Below are 22,501 nucleotides of genomic sequence, written 5' to 3' on the forward strand. Positions count from 1 at the left end.
AAGAGGATAGTAAAGTGTTTAAAGCAGCAGAAATGTCGTCAGCTAGGAAACTAAGAGAGCTGTTACGCAAGAAGTGGCTAATTTATATATATCTTAACCAGTATTAGCTTAGTATTTTCTAAAAATATTAGAAATCTTATTGAATGCTAATAGTTTCTAATAGAATGAAAAGATTTTTGTTGCAAAACACTCTTGTAAGTAGCAAAACTCTAGAATGAAGTCAACAATAAAGCCCTTCAAACTTTACTACGCTGTTTACTCCGTTATTCTAACGCTTACGATTCTATGTTCTATGTTTTGCCCGAAACTCAGCCCCACTCCCCCGTCGCAGAGCATTGAGAGCACCTTTTGGCATAACTGTTTTTATGGCTCCACGAAAATGCGACTCCCGTTCAATTTTACACATCATAAAGTAACGTTGCTGGGGAATCGATTCCCCGCAATCCAGGGAAATCAATGCGAATCCACACTGAACATGCATAATTTATACAAACGAATCCGCCCAAAACCACCCACAACACACAAGCAATAAAATAAAAACCAAATTGACAAACATTTGCCGTGCATGAGCAGGGAGGCGAGGGGGGAAGCCCAGCATCTGTTCATAAATAAATAAGTTCGTAATAAAATTAAGAGCTCGGCCTTTTCTTACCTTTGCCATAATCGTTGTATGCTGATAAGAAAATTCGCTGGTGAAATGAGCCGACGGCTTTCGTGAAACTTTTAGTTGCTTAACCTTTTTCTGGGTCACAAGAAAATAATCGTATAATGCCAATTAATTAACTATAATTCGTTTCGCTATGTTTGACTATTAGTATTGGCATTTATTTTTCACTGATTACACTTTATTTCGGTTTTCGTAAATTGTAACGGTAAAACGAAGACGCACACACGCACACAAACTTGACTTAAAATTACGTTGTTTGTTTCATGAACATTTGGTGTATATTTAAATCCATTCACTGGTTGGTTGGGTTTCTAATTTTTTTATTGATTTTTTAGCGCGTTCATTCAGCTTCCTGGCTGCTATTCAAAAATGGTAATTTATTCGCGGACAAACTTTTTGCGCAGACACATCCTACCAAAAGTTCGATCCGTTTTTCACCGCGACAAAAGAGCATTTGTTCGCAGAAGACTCTTTCTGGAGGTGGCACTCGAGCCGATGGTGTAATCGATAAGGGCCATGTATCGGGCACCGAATTCGGGTTCAGGAGTACGCTACTTGCTAGCCGAGACTCAACCCCAAGATTGTTTAAAAATATTTATTTAAAAACTAAATAGCTGCGTAAAAGTTTAGACCTAAATGCCATCTAAATTATACAAATTAAGAAATCAGTAACATATCCCAATAACTTGTAAATCCAGTTCTAAGCAAATTCCATAACTACCATTGAAAAACACTGAATGCCTAATCCATGTTCCATTTTCGTGTTCATATGTTTTACAATTAAAGCTGTTTTATTAACTACTTCCATCGTTCGCTTTACAACAAAGATTTAGATCCACTTAGCGAACTGGCACCCAGCTCTCCAGCACTTGGCCGTAGGTCTTGCGTTCTAAAAATAGCAAAAAGAATCAGTAAATGCTAGAATGCCTGTGTGCAGCACTCACCCTTCACCGGGAAATCATCGGGATGCAGCTCGATGTAGTGCCGGAGGACGGCGTCCCTTTTGGCGACGTACTCGTTCCTCTTCTGATCGAAATATGTGCCTGCGCCGACGCCAAGAGCTCCAAAGGCGATATGCTTCTGAATGCCTGCAAAACATTGCGATTTATAGTTAGTTATAGGCGACAAAAACAATCGTTACGTCACATGGATGCGAGGCGAAAACTCACCGGAAAACACGGGCCTACGGAAGCCCCAGTTGACGAAAATGGCCACGCCCACTCCGGCCACTCCGCAGGCGAGCGGATTCCATATCGGCGAGAGGAAAGTGGACTCGTGGGTGCCCTTGTTCGTCAAAAGTTCCAGCGGATCGACAACAGCACTCATGTTGATAGGATGAAAAACAATAGAGGTGGGCAACTGATGCAGCTGGCGATGGGACGGGCAGCACTGTCAGCTATCGATAGCGTGCGACTTGAACTAGTTCCGTAACGATTTTTTAAAAACAAAGTTATAAATAATTTAAGTAATATAAACAAACATGAGCTTATCTCCTGAATCTAAAAGTCAATGTACTGACCACTATATTTGGTTCCTTTTTTTATTAGGAACGTCGAAATATTCACTCGTGTACTGAATTCAGAATAAATATTCAACAAATACCCATAAATCATATATTTGCATTTTTAAAATAGCTAAAAACGTGTTAACTGCTTTATAGAAAAGCTCTGCTGGCGTGCATATAAAGCCGCAGCTGATGCCCAATCCGTCGGATTTGAAGTGCAGCATCTTAAAAATGCAAAAACTCGCAGTAGTTCTGTTCTACGTGATAATCACCGGATGTCCCCATGGATTTCAGGCTATTTCCCCAAACTGCACAAAACCAGAAAGACTTCACAAAGAGTTTGAAGAAAGCTGCCACAGATTTTGCTTACCTATCGTAACGCCACTCACGGCCTACGTGCAACAGTTACAGGACGAACTGAAGTGGCGCAAGAAGTATCCAGGATTCGAGAAGTATGGACACGGACTCTTCTACGTCGAGCAGGCAAGACTTGTGAACTGGGCCGGGGCCATTGCAGCTTGCCACAGAAAGGGAGCACAACTAGCCGAATTCGAGGACGACGAGGAGTTCCAGGCAATTATGAAAAAATCTTCACGCAAGGGCACCTACTGGCTGGGCATTATCGAGGGCAAGGACGGTAGGTTCACATCCGAGGCCACCAAAAAGCCAGCCCGCTTCTTAAATTGGATAGATGGCGAACCCATGAAACTAAAAGACCGCGCTTGCGTTGCAACAAGTTCTGGCCAGGGAATATTTACACAGCCTTGCCAACAGATAAATAACTATATTTGTAGGGTCGAGTTACCTTTAAAAAAGAAATAATGTATTTACAAGTTGCAAGGTACTATTTTGAATGTTTGCCCATATATTTACGTTTTTGTAATCAAACTAACTGGTTTAATGAGTAAATTAAAATCATCGTTATTTCAATGGTGCTTTTTGGGCGGAAAAAGTTAAAAGTGCTTTTGGGGATTGGTTAGTTGAATGATACTAATTAGTTGAGAAATTGAAATATATCCAAAATGTAACACGGAATTTTCAAAACATCCCACAATCAAATGCTACTATATACAAGATCCATATTTGTTTGTGTTATATGTGCTCCTTACAAGCCTGTGTACGAATATTGAAGAAGATGTAAAAAATAATGAAAGCAATAAGCAACCACTTATTTAGTATTTAAATTATGGATAGACGTGCCCGCGGTTTTATAGAAAAGCTCTGCTGGAGTGCATATAAGGCGGTAAACTGGTGCCCAATAGTTGGATTTGAAGTGCAGCATCTTGGAAATGCAAAAACTAGCAGTAGTTCTGTTCTACGTGATCCTTACCGGATGTCCCCATGGATTTCAGGCTTTTTCCCCGAAATGTGCGAAGCCAGGGAGTCCTGAACACGAATTAGAGGCGCACTGCGATAACAACTGCTACACAATTATTTTGCCATTTATGGTCAGCGTGCAACAGTTACAGGATGAACTGGATTGGCGTAAGATGTATCCAGGATTCGAGAAGTTGGGATACGGACTCTTCTACGTCGAGCAGGCAAGACTTGTGAACTGGGCCGAGGCCATTGCAGCTTGCCACAAAAGGGGGGCACAGCTAGCTGAATTCGATGACGACCTGGAGTTCCAGGCGGTTAAGAAAAAACTTACCCGCAAGGGCAGGTATTGGCTGGGCATTAGATACTGGTCGGGTAGCTTCAAATCCAACGCCACCGGGCTGCCAGCCCGCTTCTTAAACTGGGATTTTGGCGAACCCAACACAACAAATGACCACGTTTGCGCTGCCACAAGTTTTGGCCGATCACTGTTCATGGAGCTCTGTCATCAAAAATATAACTATATTTGTAAGGTCGAGTTACCTTTAAGAAAGAAGTAAGCGATTTAAAAGTTGTACGGAACCATTTTAAATGTATTGAAATACACATATCCGTTTTTCTACTCAAACAAAATGCTTTTATGCGTAAGCTGTTGGGAATTAAATTAAAATCTTTGTAAAAATACCTACCCATTTATTTTAGTGGTAGCATCTCTAAAATTAGAGTGTGCATTTTCAAAACAACACACAATAAAAATGGAATATATACCAGATACAACTTGTTTGTGTTATATTTATGTATATACATATATAAAAAACGCGCTCCTCACAATCCCATGTTATGAATAATAAAAGTAACTTACCATATAGTTAGTATTTAAATGATCCAAAAACGTGCCCGCGGTTTTATAGAAAAGCTCTGCTGTCATGCCTATAAAATCGGCGCAGTGGAACAGAAATATTTCAGTTGCCTCAAAAGTCGGAACCATGTTTAAACTCCCCGTAATTGTGATCCTGCTTATAGCTGGATGTGCCCATGTCCACGGCTGGCAGAGCGGATGCGAGGCATTCTGCTTCTCGAAGATGGAGGGCATTATGGATTACGTCGAGGACATGAAGGAAGAACTGGCCGAGCTCAGATTTCTGAATTCCTTTGAGAAGATCGGATCCCACTACTATTACTTTGAGCACTGGAAGGAGACCAACTGGACCACCGCCGATGAAGAATGCCGCAAGATGGGCGCACGACTGGCGGAAATTCGCGACGAGCGGGAGTACAACGCTATCCTGCCCAGATTGCAGAGCAATATGTATTGGGTGGACATCACCAATAGGGGCCAGGGGGATCACTGGTACTCGCTGAACACCGGGCACCCGGCTGCCTTCTTGAAGTGGCATCAGGGCGGAATGGACAACGAAGGATTTTCCGTTCACTGCGTAACCATTTTTTACGATGACATGTGGGATGAAAACTGTATGAACTTCAACAACTACATTTGTAAGTTAGAAAAATAAAAAAAATTTACTAAATGTATATTTGTTTTATTTAAAGGGTTTATTATATGTAATTGAAACACAACACCACGACAATCAAATAAAGAAACGCAAAAAAAAAGGTTTTCCGTTGAATACGCTATTATGTTTATACTTTTATTGTTTTAATTCATATTTTTAATATTACATTAGTACGTTTAACATTAAGAGGCATGCAAGGCGTATTTAAGGCAATTTATAGCATTCAAAAACCAGTAAACTTCAAGGCAACTATTTCTGTTTCTCGTTCGTTTGGTAATCAATATCGCTGCTTGGATATTAAGACATTATTAAACTTGTGGTTTGCTCTACCATTCGTACAACATCAAAGGCCCACGTGAAATATCGAACAGGCACAAATATTACATTAGTTTTTTTTTGTTTTTAAGTAAGGCCGTGTTTTGCCCAAGCCTCTAATATACAGCTATTTTTACATTCCATAGTTTTAGTTTTAATATCTTATTTAAATTTGAGAGGATTTGCACACATCCGATAGTAAAAAAGTAAAAAAAGAACTCAAGAGTCAAAAACAGTTTTTTATTTAGGAAGTAAGCATTTCGTTTGTGTTTTTTATTATCGTCTACTTATTTTTCTGCGCACAAAAAATGTAGTTGAAAACAAAATAAGAGAAAATCATAAGCTTACGAAAACTAGAGTAAAATTATACATGTATATTTTTATATAAAAAGGCAATTTTCTCGTGGTCTAAACAATATTATTTTTACTTAAGATAACAAAAGATCATATTGTTTGGAAAAATGTATTGATTCAGTAGCGATTTTTCCATTCTTAAATTTCGCTGGTATCTTTACTTGTTTGATGTTTTCGATTTGTTTGTAACTTAAAATTAGTTAAACCATATATTTAAATCAACTATATTGAACATTGAATTCGTTGATCAAAGACAAACCGCAAATGAGAAGAGTAAAACATAAGCTAGGGTTTTTCAAAATCATTTTAAGAAATGTATTGCAATAAGTGTTTTCATATCCCTATGTAAATTTCTTGTTCCTTATGTAATAAAAGTTGGTAGGATTAATTAAATGTGTTTTTCTTTTTTTTTATATTTAAAGCAGTTTTGCAATGACACATAATTAGCACTTGAAATAGACTTGAACAAGAACTGTTTGCCAATGGGCATAGATCATTAATATTATAGCATGTAGATCATTGTAAATAGTTATACCATTTTGTAATTGGTTTCTTAGCTCGCTGTCCTCTTTCATTACTCTGTTTTAGCGTTAGGAATGACATTCGCATAGAAAATCATACGATAAACTATAAAATATGGGCAAAGGGCGGGTGTTGGAGTAGCTTGCGTACATCTATATAAATCTGCAGCTGAGTGGCATATATCAGTTGCGTATCTCATCCTCAGGCACAGATCTATGCTTCCTCCATTGTCCTGTGTTCTCTACGTCCTTTCACACTTAGCTTTCACTCACACGTACTCATTTAGCTACTGGTTTTGTATTCTTTCTTTTCCGTCTTCACTGAGGACATGCGCCTCGTCTTAAGCTTAGGATACCGAACTAATTGCATTATGCGGAGAGCCCATTTGGGTGAGCACCTTGTCCAGCCACTGAAGCGGGCCATGCAGATGGATTTCGATCCAACAGGGAGTCGAGGTCACGTCCTGACGATGGTACTCCGCCCCCCAGCCCTTCACGAACGACATCCGGATCGTGCACATCTTCGTTAGCTCGTAGACGGCCTCGAATCCATTGTTCACCGACTGCGACAGCAGCTGAGCAAATTCCTGGTTGTTGAAGATCTTCAGCGAGCAGCCCGGCGGTATTTTGCACACGGTGCTCGGATGGAATCCGTGGTGGTAGTTGCAGTTGCGCGACTGCACGAAAATGGCGGAGTCGGACAGGCACTCAGCATAGACCTCGCCGGTCACATAGTACAAATGAACGCCCTTGCCTGCGAAAGGAAAAACATTGAGTAGTGTTAAAGGTTGCTAGTAGTTGCTAGTTGCTTCAAGTTCATTGCTTTCTGCTCTATAATGCCTATTTTTATAACTGATAAGCACTATTCGCTTTCTAATTTAGGCATACTAAAGTGTAATCTAGCTGAGTTATTAACCACTTAAAGATAGTTGCTGATGGGAAATCTCTGTGAATTGGTTCATTTAGCTGTCCTAATTCAAAGCTATGTACGTGCCATCAATGAACTGGTAAGACTACCCACCTATATGACGGCGTGTGTTCTCGATGGTGCTGTTCCTGTTCACGTTGCTCAGCTGGCCGAGGCAGCAGCGGTCCGAGTTGTTGGAAGGATTCGTGAAACCGTCGACGATCACGGAGTTATTGTTGCAGTGGAACACCTCGCCCACCCGGCAGTTCAGCTCGTAGTAGGCTATCGACGCCCAGAAGGCGGGCTCCGAGTAGCTAACCTGGGCGACATCGCCCATCTGAGCATCCAGCAGCTGGCCACCGTCATTCGGATTGTTGGAGTTGCCGTCCTCCGAGGGACTGTAGGCGGGTGGCGGTGTGCCCGCCAAGCTGTCGTACGGCGAATTGGGATTGGAGTTCACGGAACTCGGACTGCCCACCGATGTGTTGCTGGTGCTCAAGCTGTGCGAGTTGAATCCACTGTTCGAGTAGCTCACATTGTGCGGCATACTGGGCTCGGCCACATGGTTGAACTGCAGCATCGAGTGTCCGGGCGCGAATTCCGAGTGGCGAGGAACGAGAACTGGCGGCAGCACCGGGCTCTCCACGCGCTTATAGTGGTACGGATTGATGCACACCTCCTTCTGCTTGGCGCTAAACGGATACTGGCACAGCTCGAGCGGCTTCAGTTCGTGGTGCGACTGCAGATCGGGCCAGCGCCACACGCGGCAGTAGATCACATGCGGCAGACCCTTGCGATGGGAGACCTGAAAGATAAGTAATAAGAGTTAGTAATCGCGAATACACAGTAATCGGCGATGTGGCGAGTGACCAACCTGTAATCGTCCGTCCAGCGAGCGTGGAATGGTGACACACTTTGAGGGCTGGCCGGGACACGAGAGCGCCCGCTCCAGCTCCTCGATGGCGCCCTTGCGCTTCTTCAGCTTCTTCACCAGACTGTCGACGGCCTTCTCCGCCCACTTCTCCTCCTCGTCGCCCTGCTTCCAGCCCAGCAGCTTCTTCACCGCCGGCGATGTGAATGAGAATAGCGAGCCCAGCGTGGACATCGCGCTGCTGGTGTTCGATTCCACATCGTCGGTGTCCATTCTGCTGCTGCCGCTGATTGGTGTCGTCAAGCTGAGGTTGTTGCTGCTGCTGCCACTGCTGCAGATGTGGTTATTGTTATTGTTGATGTGGTGGCTGTTGTTGTTGTTGTTGCTGTTAATGGTGCTGCTGCTGGTTCCGTTGATTTGGGGTGGAGTCACCCGATAACCGGTATAACTATCAGCGGGCGGATAGTCTGCGAAAAGAGCAAGTAAAAGCTAATATAAATAATAAATACAAATGGATTTGCATGCATTCATCATCGAGCTTAGATTGTCTCAGCAACGCCCACCACACAACGCATGCAAAATGCGAATGCACAGAGAGAAATAAGACTAAGCTTAACTTAAGGTCGCACTTCGTGACCGAAAGACACTCTGAAAGCAACCAGGTTTGATCTGTTCAAGAAGCGCTATAAAAGGGGAGATACCAATTAAGTTGACCCTTTTTCTTCCAGTGTCTCTACCCGCTTGGCCAAGTGCCCAGCAGAAATAGGAGGAGGAGTGAACATCCATGGGGCCTGGCGGCCTGGCAATACATCGTGTTTTTGGCTTGTGAATGAAGTCGTTGGGAGGTTCCTGTCATGAACGGACTCCTCCCACTTTCGATGTTGGCGTCCAATTGCATGCAAATTGCCTGCAACATTTTCTCATTGAGAATGATGGCTATTATTGCCTCAGTTAACCAGCTAGCTGATTAATCGAAACCCGATTTCGTTGGAAACTTATTTTTATCTATTAAATATGGTTATTGTTCACATTCAATCGCAGCTGACGTCAATGGTGAAACGTTTCTATTGTAAGGGGGGATTTTTTAGTGTCTGCCAGTTCTTTGAATTATAATTTTAAAAAACCACTAAGGTTGGCAGAGCAAAGAGTTTTCACGGCTATACGCTATTAAAAGTAGACGGAAATATTACTAATGTTTGAAACAACAATTGTATAGGTTTTAGTTAAATTTATGGTGCAAAGATAGTATTTTCATGTGCTGTTTTTTGCTTGCCTTATCGATTCTTAGAAAATTGACATTAAATAATTGAGTAATCAACAGAAAAAAACTGGGAAGTCAACCAAGTTTCGGTAACAAATAAATCATTAGATTGTAGTAATTGTATTTAGCTGGGCCTCACTGTATTGCAGGTATATCTGAGCCGAGTGGCGAGAACTGCATCTCATAATTAGCGCAAATGATAACCAAATGGTGTTCAACTTGTCAGCGCCACAATTGTGGGTATTCCCCCCGCTTTTTCACCGTCCCCCCGGAATTTTCCCCCCAAAGACAACCATTCCATTTGAATTATGACATTTCAATGTTAACAGCATTTCTGAGGAACTTCTCCCCAAGCGTGCTGGCCAAGTGACTCGAGTTGGCTGTCTTAGCCGCTGTGTGTTGGACTCAATCTCGCATTTTTCCTCAAGGTGTCAGAAAATGTTTGATTAAATTTAAAAGTGACAAAACCTAATTGAATCAAAATTTGTAGTAGCAATTAACTTGTGCAGGCTGGAGCAAAAATCGCCGAGCCACACAAGGCGAGCCACCAAGCCACCATGCCACCAAACCACCCAGTTTTTGTTTTTTGCGGCAACCAAACTGGGCTGGTAAATCCAATTTCAAAAGCAATTAAATGCCGGCGATAAATCAACAAGTGCAGCACTTGGACAACAAGCAAACACCTCTCGATTGGGCCGACAGACCAACTGGCGCATTTTTCTGGCCAAATTAGCCGTTGCGTGAATTAATTTCCATTTTCTCGCTCAACTCAGGCCTAATACTTTGGGGCGGTGCCGGTGATTTCGTACTTTGTTTTTATTTTTTTCTGTTTTTTTTTATTGCCGCATTGACAATTTTATGTTGTCGCCCATGGAAGGGGGCGTGGTCAACGGCACCCACTTTTCTAACTGCCCAAAGTCACCCAGAGCCTCAGGCGGTAGATATATTACACCAAAAATGCTCCAACTTTAGCTTTACACTACAAAAATGTATCAATCATATTAAAATTACTGATATTCACAGTTTACACAACTGCTTTGTAGCTTAAGGACCTCTTCCAAAACTAAGATTAGGTGCAAACAATCAGGAGCTTATCGCAAATGGCACTCTTTCCCTATAACTAATCCCAAAATTAAACATAAATTATGTCAGCGCACTTCTTTCGAATCCCAAGCTGGCGGACAATCGGTTCACATGGTCCCTCCTTTTCAGGAACTCCGGTTACAAACGGAGTGACACTTGGCGGGCAGACTTATCAAGAGGGTCACTTCTGATAGAGAACTCTGCGTATTTGCCCAGCTGATTGGATGGGGTCGTGTTTTTTTAGGTGGCAATGGTGGTGCTCCGGTGGAATTCGATTGATTGTGGGGCAGGCATACAAATTTGGATAATGCCCCCGGCTTGTGTGTGCAAAGCTTGACACACGGCTGATTGCAGGTGGGGTTCTCCACAATCAGTCGCTTTTCAAAGGAGGGCAGCTCCCCACTCTAATTCACAGAAATTGCATAGAAACTATATTTGCCTGATCTTAACAACATATTCAACATATTATATTTATCATGTTTATCGAGGGATTTGCTTGTGTTCTTAGTAACAAAGTGGCTTTCTTGAGCCACTTAAAGGTTTTTCTTGTTTTGTCTTGAGTTAAACGATACTAGATATAAATTTAACAATTTGATAAGCCATTTATGAGCCATTGTCATATGGTTTTTGCACTCATGGGGACATTCCCCTAATCAATTAAAGATCAATAATCGTAATTTGCAATTACATATTCCCGAGCTCGGATCACGTATCCAACTCCCTTCCTTTTCCCTCCTTTTTCCTCCTTTTCCTGCCTTTGCCCCACCCAAAAGTGGCCCAGTCTTCTTTCTGGTTCCAAGAAATCCGCACTCGAAGAAAAGTCCTTCATTACTTTAGAGCCAATTTAATTCTGATGATGGTTTATAGTTAGTTATAGTTTACTTGGAGCTACATATATAGTTAATAGAGGAACTACTTTAAAGGATTGCATATCAAATGTGCTTCGTACAATATACTGGTAAGTAATACCAACCATCGCTAATTTCTTTTCAGTGCAGCGCTGCTGAGGGATACGCCGATCATAACTCACATGGAGGAGCGGAGTAGCGAGGACTTTGAGGCACTTTTATGGCAGGCACGCATTCGCGCATGCGTATCATACCATTCCAATCGATAATCAATCATAAATGCGCCAGTGACAATAAGGCGTAAATCATGGGAGCCAGGTAGAAATCAAGGTGGATGGTTACTGACTTACTGAGATACAGAGGTACTGAGCTACAGAGATACCGAAGTACAGAAGCACTTCCGCTGCCATTGGAAGCGGGCAAAAAGCGTGGTAAAGGGTAGTACGAGTAGTGCCACAATACAGAATAAAAAAACAGAAAAAACGAACAGAGAGAGAAAATAGGGACTTGGGACCATGTTTAAAAATAAACAAACAATGCACACACGAAAACGCTGAGATAAAGACCAAACCAAACAGGCGGCCAGAACGGCCAAAGTTTCGATTTGATTTGAGGAAAACTCAAAAATCGAGCAACTCGAGGCGACCGACAACCACGAGATATGAGCTACGAGCTAAGAACTAAGAACTAAGAACGTACACATGATGATGTTGAGATTGCAGATATTATTTTATTTATTTTTATTGCACGCACACACACACATACACACACACACACGAGCGCGCGCGAATCGAAATCAGCATCAAAATGTTATTTTATTCGTATGCAAATCGCAAAAGCGACCCTCCACGACGATCGGGGATTCACTCTTCTTTCAGCAGTTACATTTCCGATGCGAGTTTTGATTCAATCGTTATCTTTTCATGATAACTTAATTTATGAAAGACGTTCGCCGTGTATTATTTCTTATTTCAGCCGCAAATTACGCAAAGTGCCCAGTGGAAATGGCAGCGAGCGCGAATCAGAAGTCAACTGCACGACACAACCGATCGACAACGAATGCCGAACGGGTTGCCCACCACACTGAGTCCGCCGAGTGTTGACTGACTGACGAACTGACTGGCTGACGGACTGACTGGCTGAGTGAGTGACGAACTGAACGCAGCCCAAACTGCATTCGTATGGCGTATTTGTGTGAGTTCGCCAGGGATGCGAAGTAGCAGGCCCACCCTAAAGTATCTAAAGGTAGTAACAGCTTTACAACAGCTTTGCAACTAAGCGAAACTAAGTTTCCAGGTTTATATAAAGGTATATCACTTTTCCCTAATCTTCCATACAGAAGATACTTAATGTAACCCAAAGAATACTAAATTCATTTAAAATGGAAAGCTGTACAAATTCTATAAGCATAAACCTAAAATGCTACCTTATTTAACTCGCATATTACAAGTATTATATTGAAAGCCCATTTTTCATATTTCTTGTGTATAAGTGCCCAGTTAATCACTAGTTTATCAGCAGCTATTCCGCAGCCCTGATTTCTGAAGACCGCCGCGTGACGTATTCGCGCTCCTGTGCTCGTAATTTTGTTTCAGTGTGTGTGCGGGCCGCCAAGTGCACACCACTACCACGCGGGCACTGAAAGTTTTGTTTTAAACAAATCAAATGCCCTATCTGCAGTTGGGGCGCCTGCACGTGAGCGCGAACGTGTCTGTGTGCAGCCGAGCACACGGCGAGAAAAGTATGAAACATTTGCATTTCTATTGACAATTTTACTTAAGCAACTAGGCTAACACTCTGAAGTACTCCGTAATCATATCAGCGAATAATAACTTCTACTTCACTCTTTTCCGAGTAAAAGACTTCGCTGTACACTATTTTTAGATGCACAGCGATTTGTTTGCAGTGCATGGCCTTTGGTGGTGGAGGTGGTGGCGTCAACCCACAGTCACAATCAAACTGTAAACACCCCACCGCAACCACAACACAAAAATGGGGGAAGGGACTTCCAGGGGAGGCATTTAGAGGAGAAGGCAGCGTCAACGAATTTTTTCGTGCGTGGGACCGGCGCGTAATTGAACCTAAAATTCGATGGAGCCGCCGCTGGCAGAGTGTTTTCGATACGAAAATAACCGGGAACACAGCGAAATTCTCTTCGCGGATGCACTGCCAACTATTTAATAGGGAACGCAAGGAGGCAGACAGCTAGTTCCCCAAGACTATGCACGAAACTTGATATGCAGCTCAGGCTGTTTCGTTACCAAACCCTTTGAAGTTAGGTGCATCAAACCTATTGTCTTGGCCCGGACTGTGAGGGTGCTTAGAATGCGAGCATGTTTATGTGCGATCGCTGGTCCCTCCGTTTTTATTGCGTGTTTAACACTACTAAACGCGAACTTATTGCCAACATGGGTAGCATTACACAGTCGCAGTGAAATCGAAATAGTAATGAAACGCGCTCCCCCTCGAAAGCAGAAGTGAAAACCACGAAAAAATAACAAAATAATTATGTAGTCCCTTTGAAGCAATAAAAATTTATGCACGCAAATTGCACAAGCGCGGAAAACTCAAAACACACACACGTGCCAAAGTGCAAACGTCAAGGGGCAAAAAATGCGCAGGCACGGCAGAAAATCCTTTTTTAAGTAAATTAACTCAATTCTAATTGCAAATAATTGCAGCGATAATTGCAGGGGGCCACGCAGAGGCTTTGTCATGTGAGTAATTGAGCTGTCAACATGGGGACACCACCGCTTTTCCGCAAAATACAACAAAATTCACAGTCGGTGGTGGGTGGTCTACACTGCTTTCAAATAAATAGCTCCCAGTTTTAACATTTACTTTGCTTCATGACGTAAAGGTTTATATATTATATTATATATTATATGCTTCTCTGTTGGCGAAAATGTGCGTAGTAACGAAGCACACCATGTGAGTAAGCGAATACATAGAACAAACTAAACTAATCATTATTAGAAGATATGCCACTATGAATGATAAACTGCATTTCCTTTTAATAACTTTCTGCAAGTACAAACATATTTTAACTAAATGATGACACCTCTCTTTTTTCTGCTCCATCCTAACATCAAATAGAATGGCAGCTCTTCTAATGGAAGTGGACAAATTTCGATGCCAATTAAACCTCGCTAAACATGTGACAAAAGCCAACTGCCAGTAGCTGAAGTCTTCAGCTTTGTTGTGATGTTTGTTTGTTCCCCTGTTGCCCCAGTGTTGTTGCACTGTTTCCCAGTTGCATTGTTGCATCGTTGAGTTGTGGTTGTTGTCGTCTCACCGTCACTGCCGACGCCTAAACATGCAACAATTGTTGCGTGTTCAACTGCCAATCAATGCCAATGACTGCCGGACCACAGCAGCAGTGGCAGGAATCAGGAGCAACACTTGCGGCCAAAACGATGGGTGTCTTTCATTTAAATATTTACATAAAACAAACAAAATAACTGCAACACAAGGGAACTACCTCAATTTACATGTTGTACCTCAACATAAATAAATGTTTGACCGGAACTTGTAGTAAATATCTAAAGCACCAATAGTTTTTAATAAAACCTCTCATCACTATTTTGTTGAGCTCGTCTGTGGAGCAGAAAAGGTCCTAAAGTGCAACGTGCAGCAGAGCAACTGCAGCAGCAGCAGCAGCAGCAGCAGCAAGTTCGTCATCGTCATCGGCATCCACGATTCGTTCGGTTCGCTTAAATAGCCATAAATATGTGGAGTATGCGCCACAGTTTCCGAGATGGCTCCCCCTGCCCCCCGTGCCCCTCGGCCCACAATCCCCCCAACCCGCCGACTCTTAACCCTTCCGCCTGTCCTGCGGGTTAAACGTGCTGCTTCAGTGTGGCGCCTAATGCGTGCGCCAAAACAAAACGTAAAAGAATTCTTAGAAAAGCGTCGCCGCGCGACCAAGCAAAAAGCAGGGAGTTTGGGGCGGAGAAGTCCACAATCGAGTGGATTAAATGGCACAAACATGGCTAATTACATGTATTTAACACGCACGGGGGCAGTCTGTATGTACTTCAATGTTGGCAATGCGACACAAACAATGACAAGTACCACAATTATGGTCAAAAGCTGGACGGCGATCCACTAGAGACGATCGCCAGGAGGCAGCGCAAAAGCCCACCGAAGCTGGTGGGGATTCAAGAAGATGCAACGAGTGATGATCACCAAGTTAGTGTTCATTTCTGGCTACAGACTTCGAACCTAATATTACCATCAGTTAATGGTAACTCTTTCAAACTCTCTTTAGCTGATCTACTAAATATTAAGAAATCCTAAATAGACTAAAGTGCAGCATAGAAGAACTACCAATGAGTATCCAACTAGTTGTAAGACAACTTTCGCGCCACCTAACCAGGCTTTGATGGATATCTACGCCATTAAAATAGGAGCGGCTGGGAATGGTGGTTCTGCCCATTGGCAGCAAACTCCGCGTTGTCAATGCACAAATTTATTAGATTTTAAATGCAATAATTATTAGCATTATATGGGCAATGAAGCGCCGATCGGCAACAGCGCCGGAATATGGAATCAGTCTGGGCCACAGTTCACTGTGTGTGGCTAAGACAAATGGGCACTTGGTATGCAAGCTGGCCCACAGCGATCGCCAGTAGCTGCCAAACTGTAAACTCTAGTTACGGGCTAATTTCATTCAAGGCGAGCTCGTTTCGCGTGGGTGTTGGCTCCACCGCCTGTTGCATGACTTCGCCGCCTCACCAGCCCCACTCGTAGCCCCATCTCGGCCCCATTTCCCCACCGCCCCCTCAACTATATCCATAACTATTGCCATGACAGTTCGGCGACAGAGATTTATGCGCTGCAATTTCCCACTTTATTGCAGTTTAAAGTTGCGTTTTCATAAGTTTTGGCGCAGTTTGTCTCTTTTAGCTGCCATTTGCCTCAATTTCGCGCCCTCAATGTGGCACTTTTACGGGTTACGAACGAGTCAGGCGGGGGATTTTTATTTTTACAAAGTGTTCAAGGGTCTACAATGCTACTTATTATTTAAATGATTACTGCTTTATGCAAAAATTCATATGAGTAAATTAGCAGTTCGCAAAAGTTTTGTATTTTTAGTAAGTGTTCCAAAGCCTAAGGATAATTATCATAAAATATTTTATTTCCTTGCATAAAAGAGTATTTAACACTTCGGACTTGCGATGCAGGCAAGCACTTTTGATCTTTGATTTAAAAGCCAATGCTGCGAGTTTTTAAAGCCAAAGCCACCAGGCCATTGATAAGAATCTGCTTTGGAGTACTTCTTAATAAAGTTGTTGCCGGCATTATGACAATCAAAGAGGAAATCCTATTGCGACGAGGTCTAAAAATAAGTTCAAATTCGTGTTGACAATTTTTAGGTTGCCTTTTTGTCGTTGGGCTTTGCCGAGTTTTGTTTGGCGTTTTATTACCATTGCGCGAACGGATTATCGCGACAAGAAGATCAAAAGCAGGAGGACCAAGCGGATGGGGGGCATAACACATTTATATGGATATCAAAAAATAACAAGGGGGCCGCCCACTGACTCTGGTTGAGCGAAAAAAAGAATACAAAACCGAAAAGCGTAAATCACGCTTTCAATAGATCTAAAATTAGTTTCCAACGATAAGCCATTGCCAGATTAATGCAGTAAGTTTGCTGGATATAGAAATATATACAGCACATGACCAGCAAAAACTAATGTAAAATAACAAAGAAATAATATTCAATATTTTAATATTCAATACTAAATATTAAATGATACCCTGCAGTTTTGTGCCATAAATTAAAGGGGAATGGGAACTGGTAATGTCTTGATCACATTTGATTTAGGTTTTTATTAATTTCGCCGAGTTACTGACACGAAAATTTGCATGTTGCTTGTTGCACAAACTGCGCATAAATCCAATTAATAACATAATTATTTGGCAAGCAAAACGCAGCGGTTCGAAGCTCATTTCAAGAGGCCGCCGTGCAGTTTGCGACTGCATTTGCCACTTTTTGTGGTGCGTAGGCTGCGCCACCAAATCACCAGTTACTTGGACCAACCAACCAGCCAGCCAACCACCGTCGTATGCAAATTGCCCATATGCATTTTGCGTCTTTTTCCCACTGTTGGTTTATGCCTAAATTGAAATATTGACTTTGCGCACTTAATTTTCGGCCTGGCAAATTTGCATTGCCAATCAAAATGAGAGGGACGCTAAGTTAAAGGTAAATTTCTAGCTAAACAATATGCAACATAAATTAGAAAAGCATTTTAAACATCAGGCAAACCCAACTGTCCCGTGTGGGTGCCAGAAACTTTAGATCGGGGGCGTTACTTCAGACCAACCATAAGTCTTATTGAGAACTTCTTGCGGCGTTTCGCAAAATGATTTGTGGTCTTGCCCCGGGAATTAACACGACAACTAAAATGGGATTGGAAAACCACACAGTAGATAACGAATGCAAGTCACAAATCAGATTAGTCGGAAATTTGTAAAAGTGATTCAGCTTAATAAAAAGATTTGTAGTTTACAATCTACAGTTGGTCACATCCAACTTTAATCCTTATCTCGTCATAGAACATAATGCCTCTTCAGGTGTTTATAAGGGTCTATATATAGAAGTATTATTTTTAACTATAAACGAAGGGTTACCATCCATCTGAAGCCAGTGCTCACTGTCTTGAATCAGCGAACCAAACCGCAGAAATGGAATATAAGCAAACCCCAGAGAACCCAGATCGGAACCACTAGAAAAATCAAACCCACCCACCCACATGTCGAGCGGTTCGCCAAGTGGAATTGAGTGCACACACTGCAAATATTCGCGTCTTGTGTCGCGATTCGCTTCAGTTGCATTCGACAAAGGAACAGCTTTGGCTGCAAGTGCAGTGATGTGCGCTTGGCTTTCCACCCACAAGATGGATATCTTTAATGTAATTTGGATATTTCAAATAGTGATTAGAAAATGCAAATATGAAATGCAAGCATGAAGGATTTCTGATTTATACAAAAGTATTCTCTACAATAATCTAGTTTTATTTCTTATTGAGGAAGCTAAAACATGCTGTTTTTGGTTGTAATTCCTGGTAGCTATTTTGACTGCAACTGCTACTGCAATTCCATTTCCATTGCACACGGTTCCCACTCATATTCCTCCCCCGCTGATAACGAATAGAAGCGCATCCAACGCGGCGTAGCGTAGATAAGTGCACTTAGTGCACACCAAATAAATAATAAAAGTTACTAAAATATTCATAGCCCAGAATTATTATCTACCTAAACTAAGTACTTTTGAGTACATTGTTTTTACTACTCAAATTTCAAATTTTGGTTCACCCCTTTCGCTTCCAATTGGAGCTTGGCATCACTGGCGGCAACGCTTCTGATAAGATTTGAGCGCCGCGACGCTGCTTATTATTTACCGTTTGAAAGCCAGAGAGTGGAGAGCAAACTTATCAATATTAAGCACAGAAGCTGAGTCATAAAGGTGAGAAAAGAGAGCAAAGTTCCCTTTCTAATTCGATTATTCACCCAAATGTGCAGCGCATTTCTGTTGGCTTTTGTTTTGGTGCACTTGAAATGAATAATAATATTGAGAAATTCCGCACCTGTGCTGGCGGCAGCGACGCCGACCGAGGCAGCGGCAGAGGCTCAAGTGGTATTGGAAGGGAAATGTTCAGACAAGAATTTCAAGTATTTTCAAAACATAATAAAAATTTAATTTTATTGTGTGTATTTATAAGTGATGCTACTTTTTCTTCGTTATTTTTTGTTTTTTCTTTTTCTGTTTTTGGTTGAATTAATGGCGCGCACGCACTTATACATACACAATACACAACCCGCACACATGCACACACATATTGCAGCATATTCTTATAGGAAGAAATCAACGGTGATCGTCCCTGCAAAGAAAAACAACTACAAAACCGATTCTGTTTTTGCCCCCAACACAACAACAATAATAACTAAAACAACAAGAATAACAACAACAACAAATGTGTGGCGGTCGCAGCTATGATGAAGAAGAAGCAGCATCAAATCACAAATACAGGCAAACATTTTTTCTCTTTCTCTTTCGCCCGAACGTAATTGCACATAAAAACCGATTTTCCTGTGGCAAATATTGGTGAAAACGTGCTGGATGCTACTCACGCGTAGATTTAAGCACTTGCTGGTTGTTTATTTCGACATTTTGTTTGCTTCTTCGCCCAGCAAATGTGCGTAAATTGTTTTTCAAAATTGTTTATCACGAAATGCAACACACACAACACACATTGAAAACAGTGTGACCATTACTGGCGAAATATACTAGCTTTCATACCATTTGCCGTGGCTAGGGATGTACTATTCTGACTATCGCTTTGTCCAAAAATATCGTTAACGAATTCCAATTTGAATTAAAAATTGGTTTTAATTTTTATAATTTGGTTACCACAAATTTTTGAGACTGGCTGCAAATTCAACTAAATATATTGTAAAACACCGATGTTATTAATTTGAGGCTGAATACTGTAATGTGAGGAATTTTTCCATAATTACTATATTCACTTCTATCCCTTTAAAAATTAAAGTAAATTAAAGTAAGTCATGCCAAATTTTTGATATTTCCAATTGGCCAACGGTATTTTTGCAATCGATTAATTGCCATCGCCAGCTGAGCGCGCTTTGTTTTTTGGCACAGCATTTGCGAAATTCTATTTGTGTTAATTGTTTTGTTGTTATTGTTATCAAATAATAAATATTAAGCAATATGAAGGAGTGTCCTTATGGCGAAAAGTGCTACAGAAAGAATCCCATTCATTTCGGCGAGTTCTCCCACGCCCACCGTAAGTTAATTACAATAAAATGGGGCACAAGATTATATTTATATTATATATTCAGTAGATGCCATCTATGAGAAGGGAAATGGATCCGGGGACTACGAGATACCAGCCAAGTACTCCAGCGAGATGATCCACACACAGCTAAAGTTGCTGGAGAAACTGTTTCCCAAAGCGGCAGCCAAGAAGGAAGAGGAAGCCCATTCCTCGAGCTCAAAACCACCCGTTACTGCTCCGATTGCCAGTGGATCCTCGAGTTCAGGGTCCTTAGATACCAAGCCCAGTGGATCCTCAAGTTCCAGGCCAGCTGCTTCCCAAGACACCTCAAACCTGGCAAAAAAACAGAAACTGAATGCCAAGAACATCAAGGACTATATTCCGGTGGTAATCGAAAAGGGCGGGATGGCCAAAAAGCTGGAGCGGGCCGCTCCATATAACATGTTCCTCACGGCGATTACGGACTCCAAGCCCACCCACGCGGAACCATTGAGCATAACGCTCCAGGAAATCCTGGACGAGAGTCTGGGCGAGATTGAGAGCACCGTTCAGATCAACTTTATGGTGGACATTGGCTGGCTCCTGGGTCACTACTATTTTGCCGGGATACTGTAAGTAATATCCGATTAATAACTACTCATCTTGGTAATGCAAACGCTCAACTTGCAGAGACAAGCCCCTGCTGGTTCTCTACGGCGACGAATCTCCGGAGCTGCTTAGCATCGGCAAGTTCAAGCCGCAGGTGACGGCTATTCGTGTCAGGATGCCCACGCCCTTTGCCACCTCGCACACCAAGATGATGTTCCTCGGCTACACCGATGGCTCCATGCGGGTGGTCATCTCCACGGCGAATCTGTACGAGGACGACTGGCATAACCGCACGCAGGGCCTGTGGATAAGTCCCAAGCTGCCTGCTTTGCCGGAGGATGCGGATACGGGCGCTGGCGAAAGTCTGACGGGCTTCAAACAGGATCTAATGCTGTACTTGGTGGAGTACAAGATAAGCCAGTTGCAGCCTTGGATAGCAAGGATCCGCAAGAGTGATTTCAGTGCCATCAAGTGGGAGACAACCAAAGCATTGTAGCGTAAACCTCTTAATTGTTTCCCTCCACAGCGTTTTCTTTCTGGGCTCTGTGCCCGGAGGTCATCGCGAGAGCAGCGTGCGTGGTCATCCGTGGGGTCACGCTCGCTTGGGCTCCTTGCTCTCCAAGCACGCAACTCCCATCGACGATCGCATACCTGTCATCTGTCAGAGCTCGAGCATCGGCAGCCTAGGAGCCAACGTGCAAGCCTGGATTCAGCAGGATTTCGTCAACAGTCTGAAGAAGGATTCCACGCCTGTGGGCAAACTGCGCCAGATGCCGCCCTTCAAGATGATTTATCCCAGTTTCGGAAACGTCTCGGGCAGTCATGACGGCATGCTGGGCGGCGGGTGCCTGCCCTATGGCAAGAACACCAACGATAAGCAGCCATGGCTCAAGGACTATCTGCAGCAGTGGAAGTCCAGCGATCGTTATCGCTCGCGCGCAATGCCGCACATCAAGAGCTACACGCGCCTCAATCTGGAGGACCAGTCGGTTTATTGGTTCGTTTTAACCTCCGCCAATCTGTCGAAGGCAGCCTGGGGCTGCTTCAACAAGAACTCGAATATTCAACCCTGCCTGAGGATCGCCAACTATGAGGTTGGCGTCCTATTCCTACCCAGATTTGTGGTACGTTTTGTGCGATTGTTCATTCATTGTTCGAAGTTAATTGTAACTGGGGCTCGTTGTTTTTCAGACTGGCGAGGACACTTTTCCTTTGGGCAACAATCGCGACGGCGTGCCTGCTTTTCCACTACCATACGACGTTCCATTGACGCCCTATGCTCCAGATGATAAGCCCTTCCTGATGGATTACCTACAAGGTTTATATTAAGATACCTCTTTCAAAGCTTCTCCAATAGCTTTCGAATTAATCGTTATGTCTGTTCTCTGGCACCTAATCACATTTAATATCAGTTACGTTTATTTATTTACTCTATATTTAATTTAAGAAAAGTCAATAGGTTTTACTTTATCAACATTAAATTTCTCAGCAAATTAAAGCTACGAGTTTTAACAAAAAACCGAATTAAAATCATTTGTGCTGAGGCAACATATACTTTGTAACATATATTTTGCAACTTGAGTTAAAAATCAACATTTTTGCAATGAACACAGCATTTTAATTTAGCTGTCCGGCCTGGTTGGCGATCCTTTTTGGATGCTGAGTGCTTCTTTCGGGATGAACACTTGAGATTTCCCACAACATTAGTGTGTGATCATGAGGATTTGATTAAAATCCATTTCTACCCGTATGTCTGGGGTCGGAATTATGTTTGTATTTCAATTACAGCAAACTGCAGTGCACGTAAGGCCAGTGAGTTTACTCAGTTTTCAGCACGGAAAAGTAGTTCACAAAGAACTCAGCAATATTCGTGGGTTCCAAGTGCTGTTCGGGTTTTTTAAGTATCAGTTTTGGATGTCGTTTCATAAAACTTCGATACCACTCCAG

At 42.5% G+C, this 22,501-nt stretch overlaps 7 protein-coding genes across 9 annotated transcripts in view; 4 read left to right on the forward strand and 3 right to left on the reverse strand.

The window, feature by feature from the left end:
* The window catches only part of LOC122626813 (mucin-17), a 74,443-nt gene extending 73,316 nt beyond the window's left edge, over positions 1 to 1,127 (reverse strand). Inside the window, exon 1 of one of the 2 annotated variants that reach the window (XM_043807213.1) lies at positions 653 to 1,127. In XM_043807213.1, coding sequence (XP_043663148.1) covers positions 653 to 661 — 9 coding nt within the window. In that variant the 5' untranslated portion in view covers positions 662 to 1,127. The remainder of the gene's footprint in view (positions 1 to 652) is intronic. The other variant, XM_043807212.1, reaches the window with a different exon arrangement.
* A 308-nt stretch (positions 1,128 to 1,435) lies between these two features.
* LOC122626303 (NADH dehydrogenase [ubiquinone] 1 subunit C2) lies at positions 1,436 to 2,024 on the reverse strand. Its single transcript, XM_043806501.1, has 3 exons — positions 1,837 to 2,024; positions 1,612 to 1,755; positions 1,436 to 1,556 (listed from the first exon to the last, which is right to left on the reverse strand). Exons 1-3 carry the CDS (start codon positions 1,991 to 1,993, stop codon positions 1,507 to 1,509), a joined length of 351 nt encoding a protein of 116 aa, XP_043662436.1. The 5' UTR covers positions 1,994 to 2,024; the 3' UTR covers positions 1,436 to 1,506.
* A 253-nt stretch (positions 2,025 to 2,277) lies between these two features.
* LOC122626209 (CD209 antigen-like protein B) lies at positions 2,278 to 3,059 on the forward strand. Its single transcript, XM_043806382.1, has one exon. The coding sequence runs from the start codon at positions 2,364 to 2,366 to the stop codon at positions 2,991 to 2,993; it is 630 nt and encodes a 209-aa protein (XP_043662317.1). The 5' UTR covers positions 2,278 to 2,363; the 3' UTR covers positions 2,994 to 3,059.
* A 396-nt stretch (positions 3,060 to 3,455) lies between these two features.
* LOC122626210 lies at positions 3,456 to 4,102 on the forward strand. The gene has a single exon (XM_043806383.1). It carries the CDS (start codon positions 3,461 to 3,463, stop codon positions 4,046 to 4,048), a length of 588 nt encoding a protein of 195 aa, XP_043662318.1. The 5' UTR covers positions 3,456 to 3,460; the 3' UTR covers positions 4,049 to 4,102.
* Positions 4,103 to 4,474: 372 nt separating this feature from the next.
* On the forward strand, positions 4,475 to 5,002 carry LOC122611847 (accessory gland protein Acp29AB-like). Its single transcript, XM_043785198.1, has one exon. The coding sequence runs from the start codon at positions 4,475 to 4,477 to the stop codon at positions 5,000 to 5,002; it is 528 nt and encodes a 175-aa protein (XP_043641133.1).
* Positions 5,003 to 5,401: 399 nt separating this feature from the next.
* LOC122620148 (protein mothers against dpp) lies at positions 5,402 to 19,459 on the reverse strand. The gene is made up of 4 exons (XM_043797480.1): positions 19,302 to 19,459; positions 7,974 to 8,437; positions 7,214 to 7,904; positions 5,402 to 6,946 (listed from the first exon to the last, which is right to left on the reverse strand). The coding sequence occupies exons 2-4, from the start codon at positions 8,241 to 8,243 to the stop codon at positions 6,540 to 6,542; spliced, it is 1,368 nt and encodes a 455-aa protein (XP_043653415.1). The 5' UTR covers positions 8,244 to 8,437; positions 19,302 to 19,459; the 3' UTR covers positions 5,402 to 6,539.
* Positions 19,460 to 19,786: 327 nt separating this feature from the next.
* Positions 19,787 to 22,010, forward strand: LOC122620135 (probable tyrosyl-DNA phosphodiesterase). Of its 2 annotated transcripts, none has more exons than XM_043797468.1 (5): positions 19,787 to 19,975; positions 20,034 to 20,577; positions 20,636 to 21,025; positions 21,081 to 21,678; positions 21,746 to 22,010. In XM_043797468.1, exons 1-5 carry the CDS (start codon positions 19,900 to 19,902, stop codon positions 21,881 to 21,883), a joined length of 1,746 nt encoding a protein of 581 aa, XP_043653403.1. In that variant the 5' UTR covers positions 19,787 to 19,899; the 3' UTR covers positions 21,884 to 22,010. The 2 variants fall into 2 exon arrangements, with proteins under 2 accessions (XP_043653403.1, XP_043653394.1); XM_043797459.1 differs by having other exon boundaries at positions 19,788 to 19,975; positions 20,031 to 20,577; positions 21,746 to 22,007.
* Positions 22,011 to 22,501: the final 491 nt, after the last annotated feature.

Source organism: Drosophila teissieri, chromosome 2L, assembly GCF_016746235.2.
Source record: "Drosophila teissieri strain GT53w chromosome 2L, Prin_Dtei_1.1, whole genome shotgun sequence".
In the NCBI taxonomy this organism is placed as follows: domain Eukaryota; kingdom Metazoa; phylum Arthropoda; class Insecta; order Diptera; family Drosophilidae; genus Drosophila; species Drosophila teissieri.